Here is a 27,469-nt window from a genome sequence, read left to right as displayed (position 1 = left end):
ATCTTGGGGGCTCGTCCGGGATGTGTCAGCCATTGAGGTCGGTGAGCTGTAGTTGTTGGATATTTTGTGGCGATGACCCATGGCGCGATGACCTGCAGGACTACACCAGGCTGAAGTTGGTTTCTTATTCACAGAAACTTTTTTTTTTTTTAAGTTTTTTTTTTTAGCCATTTTTCTTTGAGAAATTTTATCTTAATCATAATTGACCTTAGTGACCTGATAGGAATAGACAGATGCAGACCCCGACCCCTCAAGCAGCAGGTGCACGGCCAACTCCGATAGAGTGCCTGAGGATATAGCTTAGAAGAGATTTTTTTAAAATGTATTAAAAACGTGTTTCTAGGCGGAGCGGCCTCTTCATCAGGGGAAGAATTAGAGATGTTCAGCATCATATTTACATGCAGAACCAGAAAATGCCAACAGAAGCAAAAACTGACATCACCTTAAAGGGACAGTACACCTGAAAATACAATCCATACAACAGTATAAAACTACACAGAAAGGGGCGGAGCCTCATGTAAAACTCTCTAGAGCCTCATTAAGCCCATTGGGAGGAGAAATATCCAAAATCTATTTGATATATTTCCTGGGATTTCCCAACGACGCTCTAGAGAGTATTACATGAGGCTCCGCCCCTTTCTGTTTTATACTGTTGTATGGATTGTATTTTAAGGTGTACTGCCCCTTTAAGTTTAGGGTAGCTTTACATGTACCGGATTGACAGTAGATTTCACTCTGCGATTTGCAATGAAATCCGCTGCGGATCCGGGTATAGTGAAGTTCTATGGGGTCCCATCCCAGCAGCCAAATTTTCATTCCGCTGCAGATATGTGACCCGGCCCCTTTAACCCCGCGCAGCCCTGGCCCGAAGCATACATTATTTGCTTGGCGCCACAGCTGTGTGAGGCTTCCGGCTCCCCTCATCAGCCAATCAGGGCTGCTGTGCACTGATTGGCTGATGAAGAGCAAGGTGAGCAGGTAATGTATGCTTCGGGCCAGGGCTGCGCGGGGTTAAAGGGGCGGGGTCACATATCCGCTGCGGATCCAGTACGTGTGAAGGCACCCTACAGATGATGGCAGTCTCTGCATGTAAATGTGCTGCTGAACATCTCTAATTCTGCACCTGATGAAGAGGCCGCTCCGCCTGGATCCTTGGATTCTCTATAATCTGTATCCTTACCTATTCTATTGGAGTTGGCTGAAGCTGGAGTGGGGGCAGGGCCGTCTTACCCATTGGGCATGGTAAGCGGCTGCCCGGGGGCCCTTGCCGGCTGTGACATACCCGTATTTTTGGCTTTGTAAGACGCATTTTTTTTCCTCCCAAAATGGGAGGAAAAACTAAGTGCGTCCTATAAAGCGAAGACGGCTCCCAAGCACCGCAAGGAAGCCGTCCCGTCCGCACCCTCTATTGCATAGTGAGCGGCCCTGAGCAACCCCCTCTGCCCGCCCCTTTTATCGCCGCTCAGAAGCCCAGGAAAGTGCAATGAGCAGCACTTTCCTGGGCTTCTGATCAGCTCAGCTAAGCGGCGATAGAAACGGCGGGCTGGGCAGGCGGTCGGTCCAGGAACTCACCCGTCCGCCGCCCCCAGCAGCTGATGTCTCCCGGCAGCGTGCTCCCATCATCCTCTGGGCACAGGCAGTGGGGTACAGAGACACTGCCTGTGTCATGCAGCCTCTATCATTCATGATGTTCTTCCGGCACAGGCAGTCTCTCCGTACCCCACTGCCTGTGCCCAGAGGATGATGGGAGCACGCTGCCGGGAGACATCAGCTGCTGGGGGCGGCGGACGGGTGAGTAACTGGTTTGTTGTTTTTCTGTTCGGCAGGGGGGATTGGCTACTATGGGGGGCACTGGCTACTATGGGGGGATTGGCTACTATGTGGGGCACTATATGGGGGGATTGGATACTATGGGGGGCACTATATGGGGGCATTGGCTACTATGTGGGGCATTATATGGGGGCATTGGCTACTATGTGGGGCATTATATGGGGGCATTGGCTACTATGTGGGGCATTATATGGGGGCATTGGCTACTATGTGGGGCATTATATGGGGGCATTGGCTACTATGTGGGGCACTATATGCAAAGATGGAGGGGGTTTGATGGCGGCGGCCGAGGGGGGGTGGGGGGATGGCCCAATTCGCACCTCTGCCCAGGGGCCAATAATGCTGTTAAGACGGCCCTGAGTGGGGGTCTGCGTCTATCTGCCCCTGTGGGGGTGCACAGGAAAGGCTGCACATCAGGGTTTCCCCCAACACGCCTGAAGAGTTGCACAACCACATCAGGGCAGATAATCCACTGTTACACTCCCCTACTTGCTCCGCACCATGGAGCACTGTCTCTCCAGTCTTCTCTAATTGCTGGGATGAGCTGGTCTCAGAAGCGGGAGAAGCGCGGGGAGGCTGCCGGAGGACACCGGGGAGCGCGGGGAGGCTGCCGGAGGACACCGGGGAGCGCGGGGAGGCTGCCGGAGGACACCGGGGAGCGCGGGGAGGCTGCCGGAGGACACCGGGGAGCGCGGGGAGGCTGCCGGAGGACACCGGGGAGCGCGGGGAGGCTGCCGGAGGACACCGGGGAGCGCGGGGAGGCTGCCGGAGGACACCGGGGAGCGCGGGGAGGCTGCCGGAGGACACCGGGGAGCGCGGGGAGGCTGCCGGAGGACACCGGGGAGCGCGGGGAGGCTGCCGGAGGACACCGGGGAGCGCGGGGAGGCTGCCGGAGGACACCGGGGAGCGCGGGGAGGCTGCCGGAGGACACCGGGGAGCGCGGGGAGGCTGCCGGAGGACACCGGGGAGCGCGGGGAGGCTGCCGGAGGACACCGGGGAGCGCGGGGAGGCTGCCGGAGGACACCGGGGAGCGCGGGGAGGCTGCCGGAGGACACCGGGGAGGCCGGAGGACACCGGGGAACGCGGGGAGGCTTCCGGAGGACACCGGGGAGGCCAGAGGACACCGGGGAATGCGGGGAGGCTTCCGGAGGACACCGAGGAGCGCGGGGAGGCTGCCGGAGGACAACGGGGGAGCGTGGGGAGGCTGCTGGAGGACACCGGGGGAGCGCGGGGAGGCTGCTGAAGGAGCGCGGGGAGGCTGCCAGAGGACACCGGGGGAACGCGGGGAGGCTGCTGGAGGAGCGCGGGGAGGCTGCCGGAGGACACCGGGGAGCGCGGGGAGGCTGTTGTAGGACACCGGGGGAGCGCGGGGAGGCTGTTGGAGGACACCGGGGGAGCGCGGGGAGGCTGCCGGAGGACACCGGGGGAGCGCGGGGAGGCTGCCGGAGGACACCGGGGGAACGCGGGGAGGCTGCCGGAGGACACCGGGGGAGCGCGGGAAGGCTGCCGGAGGACACCGGGGGAGCGCGGGAAGGCTGCCGGAGGACACCGCAAGAACGCGGGGAGGCTGCTGGAGGACAAGAGGGGAACGCGGGGAGGCTGTTGGAGGACACCGGGGGAGCGCGGGGAGGCTGCTGGAGGACAAGAGGGGAACGCGGGGAGGCTGTTGGAGGACACCGGGGGAGCGCGGGGAGGCTGCCGGAGGACACCGGGGGAGCGCGGGGAGGCTGCCGGAGGACACCGGGGGAGCGCGGGAAGGCTGCCGGAGGACACCGGGGGAACGCGGGAAGGCTGCCGGAGGACACCGGGGGAACGCGGGAAGGCTGCCGGAGGACACCGGGGGATCGCGGGTAGGCTGCCGGAGGACACCGGGGGAACGCGGGAAGGCTGCCGGAGGACACCGGGGGAGCGCGGGAAGGCTGCTGGAGGACAAGAGGGGAACGCGGGGAGGCTGTTGGAGGACACCAGGGGAGCGCGGGGAGGCTGCCGGAGGACACCGGGGGAACGCGGGAAGGCTGCCGGAGGACACCGGGGGAACGCGGGGAGGCTGCCGGAGGACACCGGGGGAACGCGGGGAGGCTGCCGGAGGACACCGGGGGAACGCGGGGAGGCTGCTGGAGGACACCCAGGGGGATGATCCGGCTTCAGAAGTGGCAACCAGCAGTGGTGAGTGGGGGGAGAGGCTGCTGGAATTTCACAGCCCAGGCCGCAGCTCAGATATCCTGACAATGATGGGGGTTACTCTGCTCCTTATCTGCCCCCAGGGCTGATCTGTACTGTGGGGGATCTGGTGGATCTGAGAACACCAAGTCCATCTGTATAAACACAATAACTCAGAGGTTTCATGGGGCCCGGCTATGAAGGGTGCGGAGGTGGTCCTGGTGATACATGGGGTGGCAGTATATATTACTATACAGTGAGTGAAAGATCCAGATCTCTATACAGAAACATGGCCGGTCAGATGGATCCAGATCTCTGTGGAGAAACTCCTGTAGACCTGTAGATGGACGGTTACTGTTACGTATGACATCCAGCTTTTTCTGCCAAGACTGATGCAAGTAATGACCAAGGCAAATATGATCTATTCCTGGGCTGTAGACTTATATAACTCAGGAATAGATCATATATACAAAGCCAGGCCGGGTCAGGACAAGAACGCTCCCAGAGAGCAGAAGTGTTGGGATCGGCGAGAGTGCAGGATGTACTATAATACATGACAGCAGCCGCAGAGAAGGCTATTATAATGTAGTATAATATAGCTCTCTGTACCCCATTAGAGTGGTCACTGGGTGAGTGGGGTCAGTATGAGGGTCCTTCCTGGCTGCGGAGCTGTAGGGGGGTCAGTATGAGGGTCCTTCCTGGCTGCGGAGCTGTAGGGGGGTCAGTATGAGGGTCCTTCCTGGCTGCGGAGCTGTAGGGGGGTCAGTATGAGGGTCCTTCCTGGCTGCGGAGCTGTAGGGGGGTCAGTATGAGGGTCTTTCCTGGCTGCGGAGCTGTAGGGGGGTCAGTATGAGGGTCCTTCCTGGCTGCGGAGCTGTAGGGGGGTCAGTATGAGGGTCCTTCCTGGCTGCGGAGCTGTAGGGGGGTCAGTATGAGGGTCCTTCCTGGCTGCGGAGCTGTAGGGGGGTCAGTATGAGGGTCCTTCCTGGCTGCGGAGCTGTAGGGGGGTCAGTATGAGGGTCCTTCCTGGCTGCGGAGCTGTAGGGGGGTCAGTATGAGGGTCCTTCCTGGCTGCGGAGCTGTAGGGGGGTCAGTATGAGGGTCCTTCCTGGCTGCAGAGCAGTAGGGGGGTCTGTGCTGTAACTCGGTCTCTCCGTCTCCGCTGTACCTCTCGGCTGGGGGTATTGCGGGGTGAGCGGTCTCGCTCAGCAGGGTCTCAGTATCACTGTGGATCACACGGTGTGCGGCCTGGAGATGTCTTCGCTGAGAGTTCCTCACTGCAGGACAAGGGGAGCCCATGAGACAATACAGCGGTAATATACAGAATATACTTAGCTATAGGTCACATCAGCGCTCACCTCTATCCCTGACGCTCGTCTTCTGGATCTCAGGAATAAGGAAACTGTAAACCAACTCGGCTACAATCTCCTCAGACTGAAGACGGGTGCGGCTGTGAGGAAGAGAGGAAGAAAGCGTTACACAGAGACAATATGGCTACCAGGAGGACAGGACCAGTGACTGTATGATGACACTATGGCTACCAGGAGGACAGGACCAGTGACTGTATGAGGACACTATGGATGACAGGAGGACAGGACCAGTGACTGTATGAGGACACTATGGATGACAGGAGGACAGGACCAGACCAGTGACTGTATGATGACACTATGGCTGCCAGGAGGACAGGACCAGTGACTGTATGATGACACTATGGCTGCCAGGAGGACAGGACCAGTGTGATGACACTATGGCTGACAGGAGGACAGGGCCAGTGACTGTATGATGACACTATGGCTGACAGGAGGACAGGACCAGTGACTGTATGATGACACTATGGCTGCCAGGAGGACAGGACCAGTGACTGTATGATGACACTATGGCTGACAGGAGGACAGGACCAGTGACTGTATGATGACACTATGGCTGACAGGAGGACAGGACCAGTGACTGTATGATGACACTATGGCTGCCAGGAGGACAGGACCAGTGACTGTATGATGACACTATGGCTGCCAGGAGGACAGGACCAGTGACTGTATGATGACACTATGGCTGACAGGAGGACAGGACCAGTGACTGTATGATGACACTATGGCTGCCAGGAGGACAGGACCAGTGACTGTATGATGACACTATGGCTGACAGGAGGACAGGGCCAGTGACTGTATGAGGACACTATGGATGACAGGAGGACAGGACCAGACCAGTGACTGTATGAGGACACTATGGATGACAGGAGGACAGGACCAGACCAGTGACTGTATGATGACACTATGGCTGACAGGAGGACAGGGCCAGTGACTGTATGAGGACACTATGGATGACAGGAGGACAGGGCCAGTGACTGTATGATGACACTATGGCTGACAGGAGGACAGGACCAGACCAGTGACTGTATGATGACACTATGGCTGCCAGGAGGACAGGGCCAGTGACTGTATGATGACACTATGGCTGACAGGAGGACAGGACCAGTGACTGTATGATGACACTATGGCTGACAGGAGGACACTATCTGTGCACAGTGGTTTCAGGGTTATTGTTCTTCATCAGTCCCCAGCAGGGTCCTGGTGGGCTGCAGAGAGCTCCATTGTTGTGGGATAAAAGTGTAATGTTTGACGAGACTTATAGGCCACTCATACCCCACTGGGTAGTCTTCCCTTCCAGAGAGATCTATGGCTTGGCTTATAACCCCGGTCTTGTTATCAGACCCCTGGCAGCTGTGCGTTCCCTTCTACTATAATAGTGGCAGATCACACTGACAGCAGGATCGGTCCTATTCACCATGACGTTCTATCAGCTACTGCGCCCCCCACCTGCTCTCCATCTGGTAGGCAATGTCATTGATCTCCTGCGCTTTCCTCTGGATCTCCTCTCTGGCCTGATCCTCTGCAGTGTTGATAGCGGAGCTGAGGATGACGTCTTCTAGATATGAGTCCACAGTACTCTGATGAATGTTAACAACCTGCAGGAGGACACAGCCGCACATTATAACATACATCCTGCAGGAGGACACAGCCGCTCGTTATATCATACATCCTGCAGGAGGACACAGCCGCTCGTTATATCATACATCCTGCAGGAGGACACAGCCGCTCGTTATATCATACATCCTGCAGGAGGACACAGCCGCACATTATATCATACATCCTGCAGGAGGACACAGCCGCACATTATAACATACATCCTGCAGGAGGACACAGGCGCACATTATATCATACATCCTGCAGGAGGACACAGCCGCACGTTATATCATACAACCTGCAGGAGGACACAGCCGCACATTATAACATACATCCTGCAGGAGGACACAGGCGCACATTATATCATACATCCTGCAGGAGGACACAGCCGCACGTTATATCATACATCCTGCAGGAGGACACAGCCGCACATTATATCATACATCCTGCAGGAGGACACAGCCGCACGTTATATCATACATCCTGCAGGAGGACACAGCCGCACGTTATATCATACATCCTGCAGGAGGACACAGCCGCACGTTATATCATACATCCTGCAGGAGGACACAGCCGCACGTTATATCATACATCCTGCAGGAGGACACAGCCACACATTATATCATACATCCTGCAGGAGGACACAGCCGCACATTATATCATACATCCTGCAGGAGGACACAGCCGCACGTTATATCAAACATCCTGCAGGAGGACACAGCCGCACGTTATATCATACATCCTGCAGGAGGACACAGCCGCACGTTATATCATACATCCTGCAGGAGGACACAGCCGCACGTTATATCATACATCCTGCAGGAGGACACAGCCGCACATTATATCATACATCCTGCAGGAGGACACAGCCGCACATTATATCATACATCCTGCAGGAGGACACAGCCGCACGTTATATCATACATCCTGCAGGAGGACACAGCCGCACGTTATATCATACATCCTGCAGGAGGACACAGCCGCACATTATATCATACATCCTGCAGGAGGACACAGCCGCACATTATATCATACATCCTGCAGGAGGACACAGCCGCACATTATATCATACATCCTGCAGGAGGACACAGCCGCACGTTATATCATACATCCTGCAGGAGGACACAGCCGCACGTTATATCATACATCCTGCAGGAGGACACAGCCGCACGTTATATCATACATCCTGCAGGAGGACACAGCCGCACATTATAACATACATCCTGCAGGAGGACACAGGCGCACATTATATCATACATCCTGCAGGAGGACACAGCCGCACGTTATATCATACAACCTGCAGGAGGACACAGCCGCACATTATAACATACATCCTGCAGGAGGACACAGGCGCACATTATATCATACATCCTGCAGGAGGACACAGCCGCACGTTATATCATACATCCTGCAGGAGGACACAGCCGCACATTATATCATACATCCTGCAGGAGGACACAGCCGCACGTTATATCATACATCCTGCAGGAGGACACAGCCGCACGTTATATCATACATCCTGCAGGAGGACACAGCCGCACGTTATATCATACATCCTGCAGGAGGACACAGCCGCACGTTATATCATACATCCTGCAGGAGGACACAGCCACACATTATATCATACATCCTGCAGGAGGACACAGCCGCACATTATATCATACATCCTGCAGGAGGACACAGCCGCACGTTATATCAAACATCCTGCAGGAGGACACAGCCGCACGTTATATCATACATCCTGCAGGAGGACACAGCCGCACGTTATATCATACATCCTGCAGGAGGACACAGCCGCACGTTATATCATACATCCTGCAGGAGGACACAGCCGCACATTATATCATACATCCTGCAGGAGGACACAGCCGCACATTATATCATACATCCTGCAGGAGGACACAGCCGCACGTTATATCATACATCCTGCAGGAGGACACAGCCGCACGTTATATCATACATCCTGCAGGAGGACACAGCCGCACATTATATCATACATCCTGCAGGAGGACACAGCCGCACATTATATCATACATCCTGCAGGAGGACACAGCCGCACATTATATCATACATCCTGCAGGAGGACACAGCCGCACGTTATATCATACATCCTGCAGGAGGACACAGCCGCACATTATATCATACATCCTGCAGGAGGACACAGCCGCTCATTATATCATACATCCTGCAGGACACTGGTATCTGCGCAGCCATTTCTGAACCCACCTGCCTGAAGATCTCATCCTCCTCCCGTCTCCGCCTCTCCTCCACCTGTCTACGCCCACTCTCTTCAGCCTCTCGGATGCGCCGATGGCGCTCAGCAAGCGTTGCAAAAGCATGGATCCTACGCTCCTCCTGGAGCCTGACCAGCTCCTTGGAGAGTAAGTCAAACATGTCTGATAGGACCTCTCCCTCCAGCCGGGACAGCTGCTCATCTTCTGTGGAGGACTGTGGGAGAGTACATTAAATATATCACAGGAAGAGGTGACATACTATGGCATGATGTAACAGCAGAATAGTGAGTGCAGCTCTGGAGGATGAGACATGATTAGAGATGAGCGAACCTGGAGCATGCTTGAGTCCATCCGAACCCGATCGGTCGGCATTTGATTAGCGGTGGCTGCTGAAGTTGGATAAAGCCCTAAGGCTATGTGGGAAACATGGATATAGTCATTGGCTGTATCCATGTTTTGCAGACAACCTTAGAGCTTTATCCAACTTCAGCAGCAACTGCTAATCAAATGCCGAACGATCGGGTTCGGATGGACTCGAGCATGCTCGAGTTTCGCTTATCTCTAGACATGATGTAAGAGCAGAATAGTGAGTGCAGCTCTGGAGGATAAGACATGATGTAACAGCAGAATAGTGAGTGCAGCTCTGGAAGATAAGACATGATATAACAGCAGAATAGTGAGTGCAGCTCTGGAGGATAAGACATGATATCACAGCAGAATAGTGAGTGCAGCTCTGGAGTATAAAACATGATGTAACAGCAGAATAGCGAGTGCAGCTCTGGAGGATAAGACATGATATCACAGCAGAATAGTGAGTGCAGCTCTGGAGTATAAAACATGATGTAACAGCAGAATAGCGAGTGCAGCTCTGGAGGATGAGACATGATGTAACAGCAGAATAGTGAGTGCAGCTCTGGAGATTACTGTAAACCCTTGTTGTGTTGCTGTATAGATGACCAGTAGTTTCCCTGATAACTCACCCTGTGCTCACTGAGCTCCCGCTGTCTCTGCAGGGCGATAATCGCCTCCTTGTCTTCTTTCTTTACCCGTTGCCCCTCCTCCTGCAGGGCGTGGGTTGTTTGCAGCTCGCGGATAAGCTCTAGGCGCTTCTCCTTCCCTTCAAAAATCTGGAATGAGGTTGGGGGTACAGACAGTGGGTTATTAGTAAGCAGGGCTAAGGCTGGGACCCCCATAGTCTGAGAGGTCTCCCAATATGTCTAAACTCCTTCCTGAAGTCAGACTACAGAAGGTCAGGCCTTACAGGGTGCCGGGGGGTCCTGCCATAGTGTCTGCTGCACAAGGGGGAAGTGATCCCAGATCAGGAACATTTCTGGAGGTTGCATAGTGTATTCATTTCCATTACAGCTGATTACAAAACCCCATGCATTTACCTCCTCAGCTCCAGCCCTGGTCTAGAGAGTGGACGTGGCGTGTCCCGCGTGCTCGGCGGCCGTAGTGGGGTCCCGCCTCTGCTGCTGATTGGCTGAGCAGGACTAACACGTTACGTTCCATGTCCCCTGTGTAAACCAGGAAGCAGTCATGGACCGGAGTGTAGAAGAGTGGACCCCTGCGCTGGAGCCGGGAGGGGGGGGGGGGAGTGCATAGGGTTTTGTTCACGCACCTTCTCCCCAGCAGTCTGTGCCCGGAGTTCCCCCTTAAGGACATATTACACTAATCACACTGGATACCAGTATATAGTGTCTGTGGTGCAAGGGAGGGACCGTGATACAACACACAGACATTTATAACATGGCAGACCCCAATCTGTAAGCTGTGGGGGTGTTATAAGATGGTACCATGTTCTGCACGGCCCGTCCACGGATCAGCTTCTGTAAGAAGATCACGGCCAGCTCCTTCTCCTCGTCGCCCTGAGGGAAGAGTTTCAGAGGGTTAGACCCCTGGCACAATCAGTCAGTGGCACAGTCTACCTGTATGCGATGGTGCTGACCTCGGGGGGCTCCGCCACTCTGGGGGTGGCAGGACGGGGGGCCGGCTTCTCGATCTTCTGCAAGAAGCGCAGCGGCTTTTCTGCTTGCTGTGATTTGCTTTGCTTTTCCACCAGAGCCTGAAATGAGAGAAGAGGGGCTCAACGTAAGCGATGATGGGGGGTAACATACACACCTGACTACTGCACCATGTGACCAATCTATAGGGGAAGCTATGATGGTTTATACCATAACCTACGTTGGAAGTAATGTGATTACATGTGTGCTCACTCCAGGATATCCTGTGTCCTCAACTACTATGGCTGCAGGTCCCACTCACATAAATAGCTGCTGCAAAAAGGGATGGGTGATAGAGAGAGTCTAGTGGGATCAGTGCTGCTATATACAGGGTCTAATGTGATCAGTACTGCTATACACAGGGGTCTAGTGTGATCAGTGCTGCTATATACAGGGTCTAGTGGGATCAGTGCTGCTATATACAGGGTCTAATGTGATCAGTACTGCTATACACAGGGGTCTAGTGTGATCAGTGCTGCTATATACAGGGTCTAGTGGGATCAGTGCTGCTATATACAGGGTCTAATGTGATCAGTACTGCTATATACAGGGTCTAGTGGGATCAGTGCTGCTACATACAGGGTCTAGTGTGATCAGTGCTGCTATATACAGGGTCTAGTGTGATCAGTGCTGCTATATACAGGGTCTAGTGTGATCAGTGCTGCTATATACAGGGTCTAGTGTGATCAGTGCTGCTATATACAGGGTCTAGTGTGATCAGTGCTGCTATATACAGGGTCTAGTGGGATCAGTGCTGCTATATACAGTGCTGCTATAGTGTGATCAGTGCTGCTATATGCTGCTATACACAGGGGTCTAGTGTGATCAGTGCTGCTATATACAGGGTGTAATGTGATCAGTGCTGCTATACACAGGGGTCTAGTGTGATCAGTGCTGCTATATACAGGGTCTAGTGGGATCAGTGCTGCTATATACAGGGTCTAGTGTGATCAGTGCTGCTATATACAGGGTCTAGTGTGATCAGTACTGCTATATACAGGGTCTAGTGGGATCAGTGCTGCTATATACAGGGTCTACTGTGATCAGTGCTGCTATATACAGGGTATAGCGTGATCAGTACTGCTATATACAGGGTCTAGTGTGATCAGTAATGCAATATACAGGGTCTAGTGGGATCAGTGCTGCTATATACAGGGTCTAGTGTGATCAGTGCTGCTACATACAGGGTCTAGTGGGATCAGTGCTGCTACATACAGGGTCTAGTGGGATCAGTGCTGCTACATACAGGGTCTAGTGGGATCAGTGCTGCTATATACAGGGTCTAGTGGGATCAGTGCTGCTATATACAGGGTCTAGTGGGATCAGTGCTGCTATATACAGGGTCTAGTGTGATCAGTACTGCTATATACAGGGTATAGTGTGATCAGTACTGCTATATACAGGGTCTAGTGTGATCAGTAATGCAATATACAGGGTCTAGTGGGATCAGTGCTGCTATATACAGGGTCTAGTGTGATCAGTGCTGCTACATACAGGGTCTAGTGGGATCAGTGCTGCTACATACAGGGTCTAGTGGGATCAGTGCTGCTACATACAGGGTCTAGTGGGATCAGTGCTGCTACATACAGGGTCTAGTGGGATCAGTGCTGCTATATACAGGGTCTAGTGGGATCAGTGCTGCTATATACAGGGTCTAGTGGGATCAGTGCTGCTATATACAGGGTCTAGTGTGATCAGTACTGCTATATACAGGGTCTAGTGGGATCAGTGCTGCTATATACAGGGTCTAGTAAGATCAGTGCTGCTATATACAGGGTCTAGTGTGATCAGTACTGCTATATACAGGGTCTAGTGGGATCAGTGCTGCTATATACAGGGTCTAGTGTGATCACTGCTGCTATATACAGGGTCTAGTAAGATCAGTGCTGCTATATACAGGGTCTAGTGTGATCAATGCTGCTATATACAGGAGTCTAGTGTGATCAGTGTTGCTATATACAGGGTCTAGTGGGATCAGTGCTGCTATATACAGGGTCTAGTGTGATCAGTGCTGCTATATACAGGGTCTAGTGTGATCAGTGCTGCTATATACAGGGTCTAGTGTGATCAGTGCTGCTATACACAGGGGTCTAGTGTGATCAGTACTGCTATATACAGGGTCTAGTGGGATCAGTGCTGCTATATACAGGGTCTAGTGTGATCAGTGCTGCTATACACAGGGGTCTAGTGTGATCAGTGCTGCTATATACAGGGTCTAGTGGGATCAGTGCTGCTATATACAGGGTCTAGTGTGATCAGTGCTGCTATACACAAGGGTCTAGTGCTGCTATATACAGGGGTCTAGTACTGCTATATACAGGGGTATATACTGCTATATATGGGGGTCTAGTGCTGCTATATACAGGGGTTTAGGGCTGCTATATACAGAGGTCTAATACTGCTATATACAGCGGTCTAGTACTGCTATATACAGGGGTCTAGTGCTGCTATATACAGAGGTCTAGTGCTGCTATATACAGGGGTCTAGTGCTGCTATATACAGGGGTCTAGTGCTGCTATATACAGAGGTCTAGTGCTGCTATATACAGGGGTCTTGTGCTGCTATATCCAGGGGTCTAATACTGCTATATACAGGGGTCTAGTGCTGCTATATACAGGGGTATATACTGCTATATACAGGGGTCTCCTGTGGTGTTATATACGGTGGTCTCGTCTGGTATACACCACATTAATGACAGTCTACAGTGGGTGGAATGTCTGGGTTAGTAACATGTGGGAATCCTCCTGACACTCATCACATCTTGTGACTAGAACGGACAAACCATGAATGAGATTATGGGAGAGGGGAATGTCATCCAGCTGTATACAAGGTAACACGGCCTGTATACAGCTGCACTAGTGTGCACGGCTAGAGGAGAGCGGCAGGCATCAGTCTCACATAATGGAGATACATGACAATAAGTGGTGTGTAACGCCTGACGTTGCTGATAGCAGAAAGTGATACATAGACTATTACAGCGCCCCTCCTATCCATGGCTGTCTGTGGTACTGCAGCTTCATCTGGGGCGGCACAGACTTCCTCTTCCTCTCACACAAGCCCGTTCTACTCTTCCGGCAGTGTCACCTCATGGACTTGTTTCATCTGGCGCTCCAGCACCGCCTGGCGTTTCAGGAACCCGTCCTTGGTGGTGCTCCGAGGTCTGGGGGCGCGGATGCGAGGTTGTGTCACAAAGTCAGGGAGATTTGCCTCCAAGTCCAGTAACCCTAGGGGGACAAGAAGCTGTCACCTATAACTATATAATAATACACTGCCGTATACCTACACAGAATAGAGAGAATGGAGAAATATATACACACTTATACAGGAGGAGGATAATAAGTATATAATACACTGCTGTATACCTACACAGAGGGGAGATATATACTCACTCATACAGGAGGATAATAAGTATATAATACACTGCTGTATACCTACACAGAATGGAGAGATATATACACACTCATACAGGAGGATAATAAGTATATAATACACTGCTGTATACCTACACAGAATGGGGAGATATATACACACTCATACAGGAGGGGGATAATAAGTATATAATACACAGCTGTATACCTACACAGAATGGAGAGATATATACACACTCATACAGGAGGATAATAAGTATATAATACACTGCTGTATACCTACACAGAATGGAGATATATATACACACTCATACAGGAGGATAACAAGTATATAATACACTGATGTATACCTACACAGAATGGAGAGATATACACACACTTATACAGGAGGATAATAAGTATATAATACACTTCTGTATACCTACACAGAGGGGAGATATATATACATACTCATACAGGAGGATAACAAGTATATAATACACTGCTGTATACCTACACAGAATGGGGGGATATATACACACTCATACAGGAGGATAATAAGTATATAATACACTGCTGTACACCTACACAGAATGGAGATATATACACACTCATACAGGATAATAAGTATATGATACACTGCTGTATACCTACACAGAATGGAGATATATACACACTCATACAGAAGAATAATAAGTATATAATACACTGCTGTATACATACACAGAATGGAGAGATATATACACACTTATACAGGAGGGGGATAATAAGTATATAATACACTGCTGTATACCTACACAAAATGGAGAGATATATACACACTCATACAGGAGGATAACAAGTATATAATACACTGCTGTATACCTACACAGAATGGAGAGATATATACACACTCATACAGGGGGATAATAAGTATATAATACACTGCTGTATACCTACACAGAATGGGGGATATATACACACTCATACAGGAGGATAATAAGTATATAATACACTGCTGTATACCTACACAGAATGGAGAGAAATATACACTCATACAGGAGGATAATAAGTATATAATACACTGCTGTATACCTACACAGAATGGAGAGAGATATATACACTCATACAGGAGGATAACAAGTATATAATACACTGCTGTATACATACACAGAATGGAGAGAGATATATACACACTTATACAGGAGAATAATAAGTATATAATACACTGCTGTATACATACACAGAATGGAGAGAGATATATACACACTTATACAGGAGGGGGATAATAAGTATATAATACACTGCTGTATACCTACACAGAATAGGGAGATATATACACACTCATACAGGAGGATAATAAGTATATAATACACTGCTGTATACCTACACAGAATGGAGATATATACACACTCATACAGGAGAATAATAAGTATATAATACACTGCTGTATACATACACAGAATGGAGAGATATATACACACTTATACAGGAGGGGGATAATAAGTATATAACACACTGCTGTATACCTACACAGAATGGGGAGATATATACACACTCATACAGGAGGGGGATAATAAGTATATTGTTTTGTATTGGCACATAAGAGCAGGGATATATACTATAGGGGCATATATCAGAGCAGGGGGCATATACTATAGGGGCATATATCAGAGCAGGGGGCATATATCAGAGCAGGGGTATATATATATATATATCTTTATATATATATATATATATATATATATATATATATATATAGCGCCTGTGTGCAGCATATGACATGTAGCCTGTGTGCAGTGTATGATATATATAGCCTGTGTGCAGTGTACGATATATAGCCTGTGTGAAGTGTATGATATATAGCCTGTGTGCAGTGTATGGTATATAGCCTGTGTGCAGCATATGATATACAGCCTGTGTGCAGTGTATGATATATATAGCCTGTGTGCAGCATATGACATATAGCCTGTGTGCAGTGTATGATATAGCCTGTGTGCAGTGTATGATATATAGCCTGTGTGCAGTGTATGATATATAGCCTGTGTGCAGTGTATGATATATAGCCTGTGTGCAGTGTATGATATATAGCCTGTGTGCAGTGTATGATATATAGCCTGTGTGCAGTGTATGATATATAGCCTATGTGCAGTGTATGGTATATAGCCTGTGTGCAGTGTATGGTATATAGCCTGTGTGCCACCTATGATATATAGCCTGTGTGCAGTGTATGGTATATAGCCTGTGTGCAGCATATGATATGTAGCCTGTGTGCAGCATATGATATATAGCCTGTGTGCAGCCTATGATATACAGCCTGTGAGCAGCATATGACTTGTAGCCTATGTGCAGCATATGGTATATACAGCCTTTGTGCAGCATATGACATATAGCCTGTGTGCAATGTATGATATACAGCCTGTGTGCAGTGTATGGTATATGGCCTGTGTGCAGCATATGCTATATAGCCTGTGTGCAGTGTATGGTATATAGCCTGTGTGCAGCATATGACATATAGCCTGTGTGCAGTGTATGGTATACAGCCTGTGTGCAGTGTATGGTATATAGCCTGTGTGCAGTGTATGATATATAGCCTGTGTGCAGTGTATGGTATATAGCCTGTGTGCAGTGTATGGTATATAGCCTGTGTGCAGTGTATGATATATAGCCTGTGTGCAGTGTATGGTATATAGCCTGTGTGCAGTGTATGGTATATAGCCTGTGTGCAGTGTATGATATATAGCCTGTGTGCAGTGTATGGTATATAGCCTGTGTGCAGCATATGACATGTAGCCTGTGTGCAGTGTATGGTATATAGCCTGTGTGCAGTGTATGATAAATAGCCTGTGTGCAGCATATGACATGTAGCCTGTGTGCAGCTAAATATGCCATGATCCTTAGGGTATATTCACATGTACCATATCTGCTATAGATTCTACACAAGTACTTTAAAGTACTTTCTGGGTGCTCTTTACTGCTTCAGGTAGTTTATATGGTTGGGAACTGAAGATGGGACCTAGACTTGCAAGTCCAGGTTCTGCCTGCGATTCACAACTGCATATGCTGCTGTGGAGACTGACACAGTTGGCAAGAGAGCACAGAAAGTACTAAAGTGCAGTGTTCTCACATTGAATAAAGTGGGAACACACCGCGATGCTCACCCCTCCCCCATCCTGTCTCTAGGGCCTGGCATCTTCCTCTGGACTGCAGCCTCTAGGGACCATCATATGCAGAAAAGAGTCATCAGCCACCTATATAGATTGCTGTATGGTTTATTTGTGGGGGAAGAAAATGGGGGGGCCCCCAACAAAATTGTTGCCCAGGGCCTCCACCAACCTAATCCGGCCCTGACACTCATACAGGAGGATAATAAGTATATAATACAGTGCTGTATACCTACACAGAATGGAGAGATATATACACACTCATACAGGAGGATAATAAGTATATAATACACTGCTGTATACCTACACAGAATGGAGAGATATATACACACTCATACAGGACAGGCATAATAAGTATATAATACACTGCTGTATACCTACACAGAATAGGGATATATATACACACTCATACAGGAGGATAATAAGTATATAATACACTATACCTACACAGAATGGGGAGAGATATATACACTCATACAGGAGGATAATAAGTATATAATACACTGCTGTATACCTACACAGAATGGGGAGATATATACACAGTCATACAGGAGGATAATAAGTATATATTACACTGCTGTATACCTACACAGAATGGGGAGATATATACACACTCATACAGGAGGATAATAAGTATATAAGACACTGCTGTATACCTACACAGAATGGAGAGATATATACACACTCATACTGGAGGATAATAAGTATATAATACACTACTGTATACCTACACAGAGGGGAGATATATACACACTCATACAGGAACATAACAACATAATAATCACAAGAATCACAAGAATTATTCACCATTTTATTACATGGAAGAAGGATTTGATACAATAGAGGAAGAGAAGTTCCTATTTGGTGGGTTTCCTCCTTACCTGTCCCAGCTGTGTGTTTCCTCCTTAGTTGTCCCACCTGTGTGTTTCCTCCTTAGTTGTCCCGGCTGTGTGTTTCCTCCTTACCTGTCCCGGCTGTGTGTTTCCTCCTTAGTTGTCCCGGCTGTGTGTCTCCTCCTTAGTTGTCCCGTCTGTGGGTTTCCTCCTTAGTTGTCCCACCTGTGTGTTTCCTCCTTAGTTGTCCCGGCTGTGTGTTTCCTCCTTAGTTGTCCCAGCTGTGTGTTTCCTCCTTAGTTGTCCCACCTGTGTGTTTCCTCCTTAGTTGTCCCGGCTGTGTGTTTCCTCCTTACCTGTCCCGGCTGTGTGTTTCCTCCTTAGTTGTCCCGGCTGTGTGTCTCCTCCTTAGTTGTCCCGTCTGTGGGTTTCCTCCTTAGTTGTCCCAGCTGTGTGTTTCCTCCTTAGTTGTCCCAGCTGTGTGTTTCCTCCTTAGTTGTCCCACCTGTGTGTTTCCTCCTTAGTTGTCCCACCTGTGTGTTTCCTCCTTAGTTGTCCCGGCTGTGGGTTTCCTCCTTAGTTGTCCCGGCTGGGGGTTTCCTCCTTACCTGTCCCGGCTGGGGGTTTCCTCCTTAGTTGTCCCGGCTGTGGGTTTCCTCCTTACCTGTCCCGGCTGTGGGTCTCCTTCTTAGTTGTCCCGGCTGTGTGTTTCCTCCTTAGTTGTCCCGGCTGTGTGTTTCCTCCTTAGTTGTCCCGGCTGTGTGTTTCCTCCTTAGTTGTCCCGGCTGTGTGTTTCCTCCTTAGTTGTCCCGGCTGTGGGTTTCTTTCTTAGTTGTCCCGGCTGTGGGTCTCCTCCTTAGTTGTCCAAGCTGTGGGTTTCTTTCTTAGTTGTCCCGGCTGTGGGTTTCCTCCTAAGTTGTCCCGGCTGTGGGTCTCCTCCTTAGTTGTCCCGGCTGTGTGTTCTTTCCTTAGTTGTCTCGGCTGTGGGTTTCCTCCTTAGTTGTCCCGGCTGTGGGTTTCCTCTTCAGTTGTCCCGGCTGTGGGTTTCCTCCTTAGTTCTCCCGGCTGTGGGTTTCCTTCTTAGTTGTCCCGGCTGTGGGTTTCCTCCTTAGTTGTCCTGGCTGCGGGTTTCCTCCTTAGTTGTCCTAGCTGTGGGTTTCCTCCTTAGTTGTCCTAGCTGTGGGTTTCGGCTTATTGTCAGCTGGAAGACCCGGCCCCATCCATCCTCCCTTCTTATAATCCCATCCTATAATCCTGCAGGATTATACTCCATGATGGTGTAGAGTGTTACTAATGGTAATCTATGAGAATGTGATGCCGGCTCTCTTCAGGTCAGTGACCAGGTCCTCCCAAGTAGTTCTGGGCTGATTCCTCACCTTTATCACAATCTTCCTTACCCCATGAGGTAAAATCTTGCATGGACCCCAGACTGGAGAAGGTTGACAGCATTCTTGTTTCTTGTTTCGTCCATTTTCTAATAATTGCTCCTGGTCCTTACCAGAGCCTGCCGCAATGCGGGAGGGGCTTGCTGCGGCAGGCGACTTCCAGGTCGCTACCCCTGGCTTGACTTACAGTGGTGGCCGAGGTGCAGCAAGAAGTGGAAACGTATAACGGCCTGTGGTCAGGAACAAGCGGAAAGGTCTTGTGCGGGCAACAGACAATATAGTCAGAAAACGTGAGCAAATGGTCAGGAGCGCTTTTTCATAGGCTAGGGCACTAATAGAGTCAGCAAGGGTGTGTGTTAGACAGGTGTAAAACATTAAGGGCACACTGGCCCTTTAATTTCACAGAGCCAGCGAGGATGCATGACAGAAGTGGGGATGGGTAAGAGAGACACAGAACAGGCGGACCCTTGCCCTGGCACTCGGGATGTGGCACCTGCTGCAGTGAGAAACGTGGCCATGACAGTAACCCCCACAGCTCCTCCCATTTCTTGTCTGTAGAAACCTCTTCAATAGGTTCTGATCCAAGAAGTTAGAATAAGGCTACAATGATCTGTCTTCAAGACCAAATCCCTTCCAGTCGACCAGAAAGGAACTTTTTCCTCTCACCGTTTTGACATCAAGGATCTTCTTAAGAGTAAATAGATCAAAGGTATCAGCTTATGGATCAGGCGAGGTGGACTTTTGTGAAAAACACTTAAGGCCCTATTCCACGGGTCGTTTAGAGGAGTAATATCGTTCGTATTCGGCCGATATCGACCGCTACGAACGATATTCGTCCCGTGGAATAGAGTGCAACGATCAGCCGACATCGTTCATGTCGGCTGATCGTTGCAGTCGCTGATATAGCAGCGATCTGCTGCCGGCGCTCCGTTGAATAGGACCGTCGGCAGCAGACGCTGCTATATCCTATGGGCTGCCCGGACGATCAGCGATCCCCCGGGCAGCCCCCCCAGCAGCTCCCCGCCGCCCCTCCCGCACTCACCCGCTCGCTGACGCCGCGTTGAATAGCGGCGGCAGCGAGCGGGGAACGAGGAGCAAACGAGCGCTAATTGCTCCTTCAAAAGACTCGTGGAATAGGGGCATTAGGAACTACTGGTTTTAGGAGAGAGACACGGAAGGAATTAGTAATGCGCATGATGGAGAGTAGTTGAAGCTTGTAAGCAACAGGATTGGTTTGTTTCAGCACTGTAAATGGCCCTAGGAATTGGGGACCCAGCCTATAATTGGGAATCTTCAATCGAACATACTTGGCAGACCATCAGACCTTGTCACCTGGAAAAAAGTTTATGGGAGGTCTTCTTATCTGCTTGGATCTTTGTTTCGTGCAGAAGCACGCAGTAATGATTGAGCTATCTATCTGTTTCCAGATTCAAAATCTCTGACTGGGTCGTCCACAGCAGGAATGTCGGATTAGGTCCAAAGACAATATAGAATGGAGATGCGCCCATAGAGTCCAAATGGTTGTAGGAAAATTCCACCCAACGTAGTAGGTTGGACCAATTGTCATGATGGGCAGACAAAATTATGAAGGTAATTTCCAAGAATATGATTGACCCTCTCGGCTTGTCCATTAGTCTGAGGATGGTAAGCTGAAGAAAGATTTAAAGGGAACCAGTCACCTCCAGCGCTCCGTCATGCTCTATGAGCGTTGGACTCATCTCTCTGCAGCTGCAGCGGCTGAGATCTCCGTGACCCGACCGGATCCAGAAGCGGGACCCGGCGGGACCAGGTTAGTATAGGGGGCTGTAGCAGGGGGTCGGGAGCCTGTCACCCTGGCACGGGGGGTGACAGGTTCCCTTTAACTTGCAGTTGAAGGCAGGGAGACCGCCAGAATTTTGAGACGAACTAAGGACCTCCATCAAAAACAAAGTGCAGAGGTAGTCCATGTAGATGGAAAATGTGCTGGAGCAAGAGGCTAACAAGACATGGAACACAAGGCAGGCCAGGTAGAGGTATGAAGTGAGAAATTTTGGAAAAACGGTCAATGACCACCCAAAGTGTTGCCTTAAGAAGAAAGAAGATTGGTGACCATTGGAGTCCATAGCGATGTGAGCTCAGGGACTATCTGGTACTGGCAAAGGTTGGAGCGTACCGCCAGGTTTAAGTCGAGAAGACTTGTTCTGGGCACTAATGTTCCAAGAAACGGCAAAGTCCTTAACATCCCTATTGAGACTTGGCCACCAGTTATGATGTGAAATTAGTTGGCCAGTCTTGCGAATTCATGGATGTCCAGCCACTAGTGAAGAATGGCCCCATTTTTAGATCCTTTTCCTAACTACAGAACGTACATAGGTTCTTTCCTGAGGTACACATTGTCAAACCATCCAGGCAACAGAGATTAAACGCTCAGGCGGAATGATATGTTGAAGAGTGGTCTCCTGTACACGGACATCGGAGGCATGAGACTTAACCCCTTCATGCTGCAGCTAGTTTGGGCCTTAATGACCAGGCTAATTTTTCAAAATCTGACCTGTCTCACTTTATGCACTTATAGCTCAGTGATGCTTTAACGTATGCTAGCGATTCTGAGAATGTTTTTTCGTCACATATGGCACTTTATGTTAGTGGCAAAATTTGGTCACTACTTTGTGTGTTTTTTGTGAAAAACATCAAAATATCATGAAAAATTAAAAAAATTTGCATTTTATGAACTTTGAAATTCTCTGCTTCTAAAAAAAGAAAGTCGTAGCACATAAATTAGTTACTAAGTCACATTACCAATATGTCTTCTTTATTCTGGCATAATTTGGTAAACATATTTTACTTTTTTAGGGTGTTATGGGGCTTAGAAATTTATCAGCAAATTATCACATTTTCGTGAAAGTTTCCAAAACTGATTTTTTTAGGGACCAGTTCTTTTTTTAAATGGATTTAGAAGTCTGGTATCCTGAAAACCCCCAACATTTTGGAAACTAGACACCTTAAAGAATTAATCTAGGGGTATAATGAGCATTTTAACCCTACAGGGGCTGTAGGAAAGTATTCACAATTAGGCAGTAAAAAAATGGAAAATTAAAATTTTCCAATAATATATACGTTTAGATTAAAGTTTCTCATTTTCAAAAGGAACATTAAAGAAACAGCACCCCAAAATTTGTACCGCAGGTTCTCTTGAGTACAACGGTACCCCATATGTGGGCGTTAACCACTGTATGGGCACACAGCCGGGCTCAAAGGGAAGGAGCGCCAATTAGCTTTTCCAATGCAGATTTTGCTGAAGAAGTTTCTGAGCGCCAGGTGCGTTTGCAGTGCCCCTGTAGTGTCAGCAGAGAGAAAAACCCCCATAATTCACCCCATTTTGGAAAGTGCACCCCTCAAAAAATTCATCTTGGTGTGTGGTGACCATTTTGACCCCACAGGTATTACAGGAAAGTATTCAAAAGAGGACAGTAAAAATGAAAAACTCGAATTCTTCCAATAATATGTTCGTTTAGTTAGAAATTTCAAAATTTCACGAGGAACAAGAGGAAAAAAAGTACCCCAAAATTTGTAACGCAGGTTCTCCTGAGTACAATGGTACCCCATATGTGGGCATAAACCACTGTATGGGCACACAGCGGGGCTCAGAAGGGAAGGAGCGCCAATTAGCATTTTCAGTGCAGATTTTTCTGAAGAAGTTTCTGAGCGCCGGGTGCGTTTGCAGAGCCCCTGTAGTGTCAGCAGAATAGATTCCCCCCAAAAGTCACCCCATTTTGGAAAGTGCACCTCTCAAAGAATTCATCTTGGGGTGTGGTGACCATTTTTACCCCACAGGTATTAGAGGAAAGTATTCAAAATTGGCCAGTAAAAATGAAAAACTTGAATTTTTCCAATAATATGTTTGTTTAGTTTGAAAATTCTTAATTTGACGAGGAACAGGAGAGAAAATGTACACCAAAATCTGTAACGCAGGTTCTCCTGAGTAAAACGGTACCTCATATGTGGGCATAAATCACTGTATGGGCACAGAGCAGGGCTCAGAAGGGAAGGAGCGCCAATTTACTGGAGCAAAACCGCAGCTAGTAATGGTTATTAGAATAGCGCAGTTACTAAAATAAAATATAAAAAAGAGATTACAGGTAATGTGGGGTGGTTACGGACAGTCTGGGGTGGTTATGGGCAACCTGAGGTAGTTACGGACAACATGGGGTGGTCACGGGCAACCTGCTGTGGTTACGGCAACCTGGGGTGGTTACAGGCAACGTGGGGTGGTTACGGGCAACGTGGGGTGGTTACGGGCAACGTGGGGTGGTTATGGGCAACCTGCAGTGTTTACTGACAATCTGGGGTGGTTACGGGCAACGTGGGGTGGTTACGGGCAACCTGCAGTGCTTACAGACAATCTGGGGTGGATACGGGCAACGTGGGGTGGTTACGGGCAACCTGCAGTGCTATCAGGCAATCTGGGGTGGTTACGGGCAACGTGGGGTGGTTACAGGCAACCTGCAGTGCTTACAGACAATCTGGGGTGGATACGGGCAACGTGGGGTGGTTACGGGCAACCTGCAGTGCTTACAGACAATCTGGGGTGGTTACGGGCAACGTGGGGTGGTTACGGGCAATGCGGGGTGGTTACGGATAAACTGAAGTTCTTATAGGCAATCTGGGGTGGGTACCTGTAATCTGGCATGGGCACCGCAATCTGGAGTGGGTCATTGACAATTTGGGGTGGTCAGAGGCGCCGTGGCGTGGTCAGAGGCGACGTGGCGTGGTCAGAGGCAACGTGCGGTGGTCAGAGGCAAGGTGCGGTGGTCAGAGGCATGGTGCGGTGGTCAGAGGCATCGTGGCGTGGTCAGAGGCAACGTGCGGTGGTTACGTGCAATCTGGGGGGTTACATGTAATCTGGCTTGATTAGGGGGAACCTGGGGGGGTTATGTGCAACTTGGAAGGGTTACAGACAATCTGGGATTGTTACTGATAAACTGAAGTGCTTATAGGTAATCTGGGGTGGGTACATGTAATTTGGGGTGGTTACGGCCAACGTGCGGTGGTTACGGCCAACGTGCGGTGGTTACGGCCAACGTGCGGTTGTTATGGGCAACGTGCAGTAGTTACGGGTAATCTGGGGGGGTTAGGGGTAATTTGGGAGTAAACTGCAATTATTACTATAATAAAAAGTGTGTGTTTTATTTTTTTGTATGTTTGTCACTTTTTGTACTTTATACATTCATTTTTACTATATTACTATGATTACAGTAATCATAGTTCAGTGACAGAGACCAAATTGGTCTCTGTCACTTTAAATTTTCCGAGTTGGCTGGTTGTGGAGCGCATGCGCACTTCATAACCAGCCAGGACGTTGAGGAGGAAGGAGCTCCAGGATCAGGTAGCGTATATGGGGAAGGGGGGGTGACTTGGGAGACAGGACACATCACTTTTTATCCCCTGTCACCAGTCATTCATGGTGACAGGGGATAAAAAGTGCCGGGATGCACGTGGCACAAGCGATCAGCGGTATATAGTATATACCGCTGATCGCTTGTACCGGCTGATCGCTTGTATCGCCGTAAAAAGCTGATGGCAGCAGAATAAGGACCCTTAGTGACCGCCGTAAAAAGCCGTATCGGCGGTCACTAAGGGGTTAATATTCTTCTCCGCTGTTCGGAAATGTATGGAGAAATTAAACTAGGAAGAGAAAAGAGACACCTGGCTTGCCTAGGATTAAGGTGCTTATCTGTCTGAACATATGACAGATTTTTATGATCTGTATAGAAGTTATTGGGAGGGTTTGCTTCGTCCAAGAGATTACGTCATTCCTCCAGTGCCAATTTAATGGCTCACAATTTTCAATGGTATAATTAATTTCTCTCTGCTGGGGAAAAGATCTTGGAAAAGAAACCACACATCCTAATTCTCCATGTGGAATCTTTCTCCATGTGGAATGGCTTCCTCTGCTTCGGACGGTCAGTGCCTGGGATTTGGACCCTTCCTAGTAAGCGTCATAGTTGGTGAAATCAAAGTGGAGAAGTGCGGGATGAATTGCCGATAATAATTGTCAAAGCCCAGAAAATGTTGAATAGCTCGAAGGCCAACAGGACACTGGACTACTACTGTGGGCTTTGTGAGGTTCATACCCAGACCAGTGTCAGAGATGATGTAGCCGAGGAAAGGAAGACTGGTCTGATGGAAGATATAATTTCTATGCCAAGCTGGAGAAGTGTAAGTCCTTATCATTTTAATCTCAATAAATGGCGCAAATGAGATTTCAAATTGGGAGAGAAGATCTAAATATTGTCCAGATACACAATGACACTGGAAAAGAGAAGGTTTTGGAATATGTCATTGACACATTCTTGAAAAATGTATGGAGCGTTGCATAACCCAAAGGGCATTACTAGATACTCAAAATGCCCATCCCGAGTATTAAAGTCCACTCATTGCCCTCCTGAATTCTCACCAAGTTATAGACACCTCACAAATCCAACTTAAAAAAATGTGGGCACCCCGAAGGTGGTCGAAGAGTTCTGAGATCAGAGGCAAGGGATATCAGTTTTTTATGGTCACCTTTTTGAGGCCTCAATGATTAATACACAGGTGTAGTGATCCATATTCCTTCCGAACAAAAAAGAATCCAGCTCCAGCGGGAGAAGATTACTTGTGAATACACCCCTTCTGCAGATTCTCCTTGATATAGGCTGACACCTTGGTCCCTGGTACCAAGAGTGGATAAACTCTTCCTTGGGACAGTGAGGCGCCAGGCAGAAGACAGATGGGGCAGTCATAAGGCCAATGAGGCGAAAGGGTCTTAGCCACCTTTTCCAAGAAGACATCTGCAAAGTCATGATACAGGGCTGGGAGACCTGGTGGAAGGAACCTTAGAGGTGAAGGAGAGTCCAGCATGGGGAGCCGGCAGGCAACGAATGAAACAATCAGAATTCCACCAATAAACCTCCCAAGTTCTCCAGGTAAGGGTAGGAGCGTGTAGCTGCAGCCACAGAAGCCCCAGAAGAACAGCAGGGGAAGAGCGAGGAAACACATAGAAGACAATACTCTCCGGGCTTGGTCAACCAACCCATGTCTGTATGTTTCCCCCTGGCACTTCCCGGCTATTCCGTAGTACTTACATATCTTGGTACGGTTTATTTGTCTTTTTTTTTTTTCTTCCTATTATCTCTTCTTCTTTATCTGTTTTTATCTGGTTGGCGTTTGCCAATCCTACTCTTAAAATGTTATTAAATAAGTTGGACGTAGTTGTGGGAGGCGCCTGCCCTGTTACTATGATGGTCTATTGACATGAGTCATGCTTTGTATATCTATTATTGTTGGAGACCATTTCTGTACTCAGTCGTTTACTGTAAGTTGTGGAATTATTTTGAGTTGCAGCTCACATACTGTGTTTAACTTGCACCGTAAAATAAGGAATTTAAAAAAAGAAAACAATACTCTCCTTGTGCCAACCTCCCACTTGAACAGTCACAGGATCAGTATAATACTGGATAGTTACGCCCAAAGGTTCCCCAGTAACTGTCGAAATTCGCCGTGGCTTGACAGGGTGGTCTACAGGAAAACGCCATTTTTGAGCCGAGGAGGC

General features: G+C 49.2%; 1 protein-coding gene across 2 annotated transcripts in view; it reads right to left on the bottom strand.

The window, feature by feature from the left end:
• Positions 1 to 4,571: 4,571 nt before the first annotated feature.
• The window catches only part of CFAP91 (cilia and flagella associated protein 91), a 45,679-nt gene continuing 22,781 nt past the window's right edge, over positions 4,572 to 27,469 (bottom strand). For both annotated transcript variants that reach the window (XM_069946310.1, XM_069946309.1), the window contains exons 10-17: positions 14,276 to 14,415; positions 11,136 to 11,252; positions 10,984 to 11,055; positions 10,168 to 10,314; positions 9,180 to 9,401; positions 6,807 to 6,955; positions 5,349 to 5,440; positions 4,572 to 5,267 (exon numbers count right to left, since the gene is read on the bottom strand). In XM_069946310.1, coding sequence (XP_069802411.1) covers positions 4,999 to 5,267; positions 5,349 to 5,440; positions 6,807 to 6,955; positions 9,180 to 9,401; positions 10,168 to 10,314; positions 10,984 to 11,055; positions 11,136 to 11,252; positions 14,276 to 14,415 — 1,208 coding nt within the window. In that variant the 3' untranslated portion in view covers positions 4,572 to 4,998. The remainder of the gene's footprint in view (positions 5,268 to 5,348; positions 5,441 to 6,806; positions 6,956 to 9,179; positions 9,402 to 10,167; positions 10,315 to 10,983; positions 11,056 to 11,135; positions 11,253 to 14,275; positions 14,416 to 27,469) is intronic.

This window comes from Dendropsophus ebraccatus, chromosome 11 (genome assembly GCF_027789765.1).
Source record: "Dendropsophus ebraccatus isolate aDenEbr1 chromosome 11, aDenEbr1.pat, whole genome shotgun sequence".
Taxonomy (NCBI): domain Eukaryota; kingdom Metazoa; phylum Chordata; class Amphibia; order Anura; family Hylidae; genus Dendropsophus; species Dendropsophus ebraccatus.
Note: the sequence above shows the minus strand (reverse complement) of the source record. Positions and strands in the feature narration are given on the sequence as shown.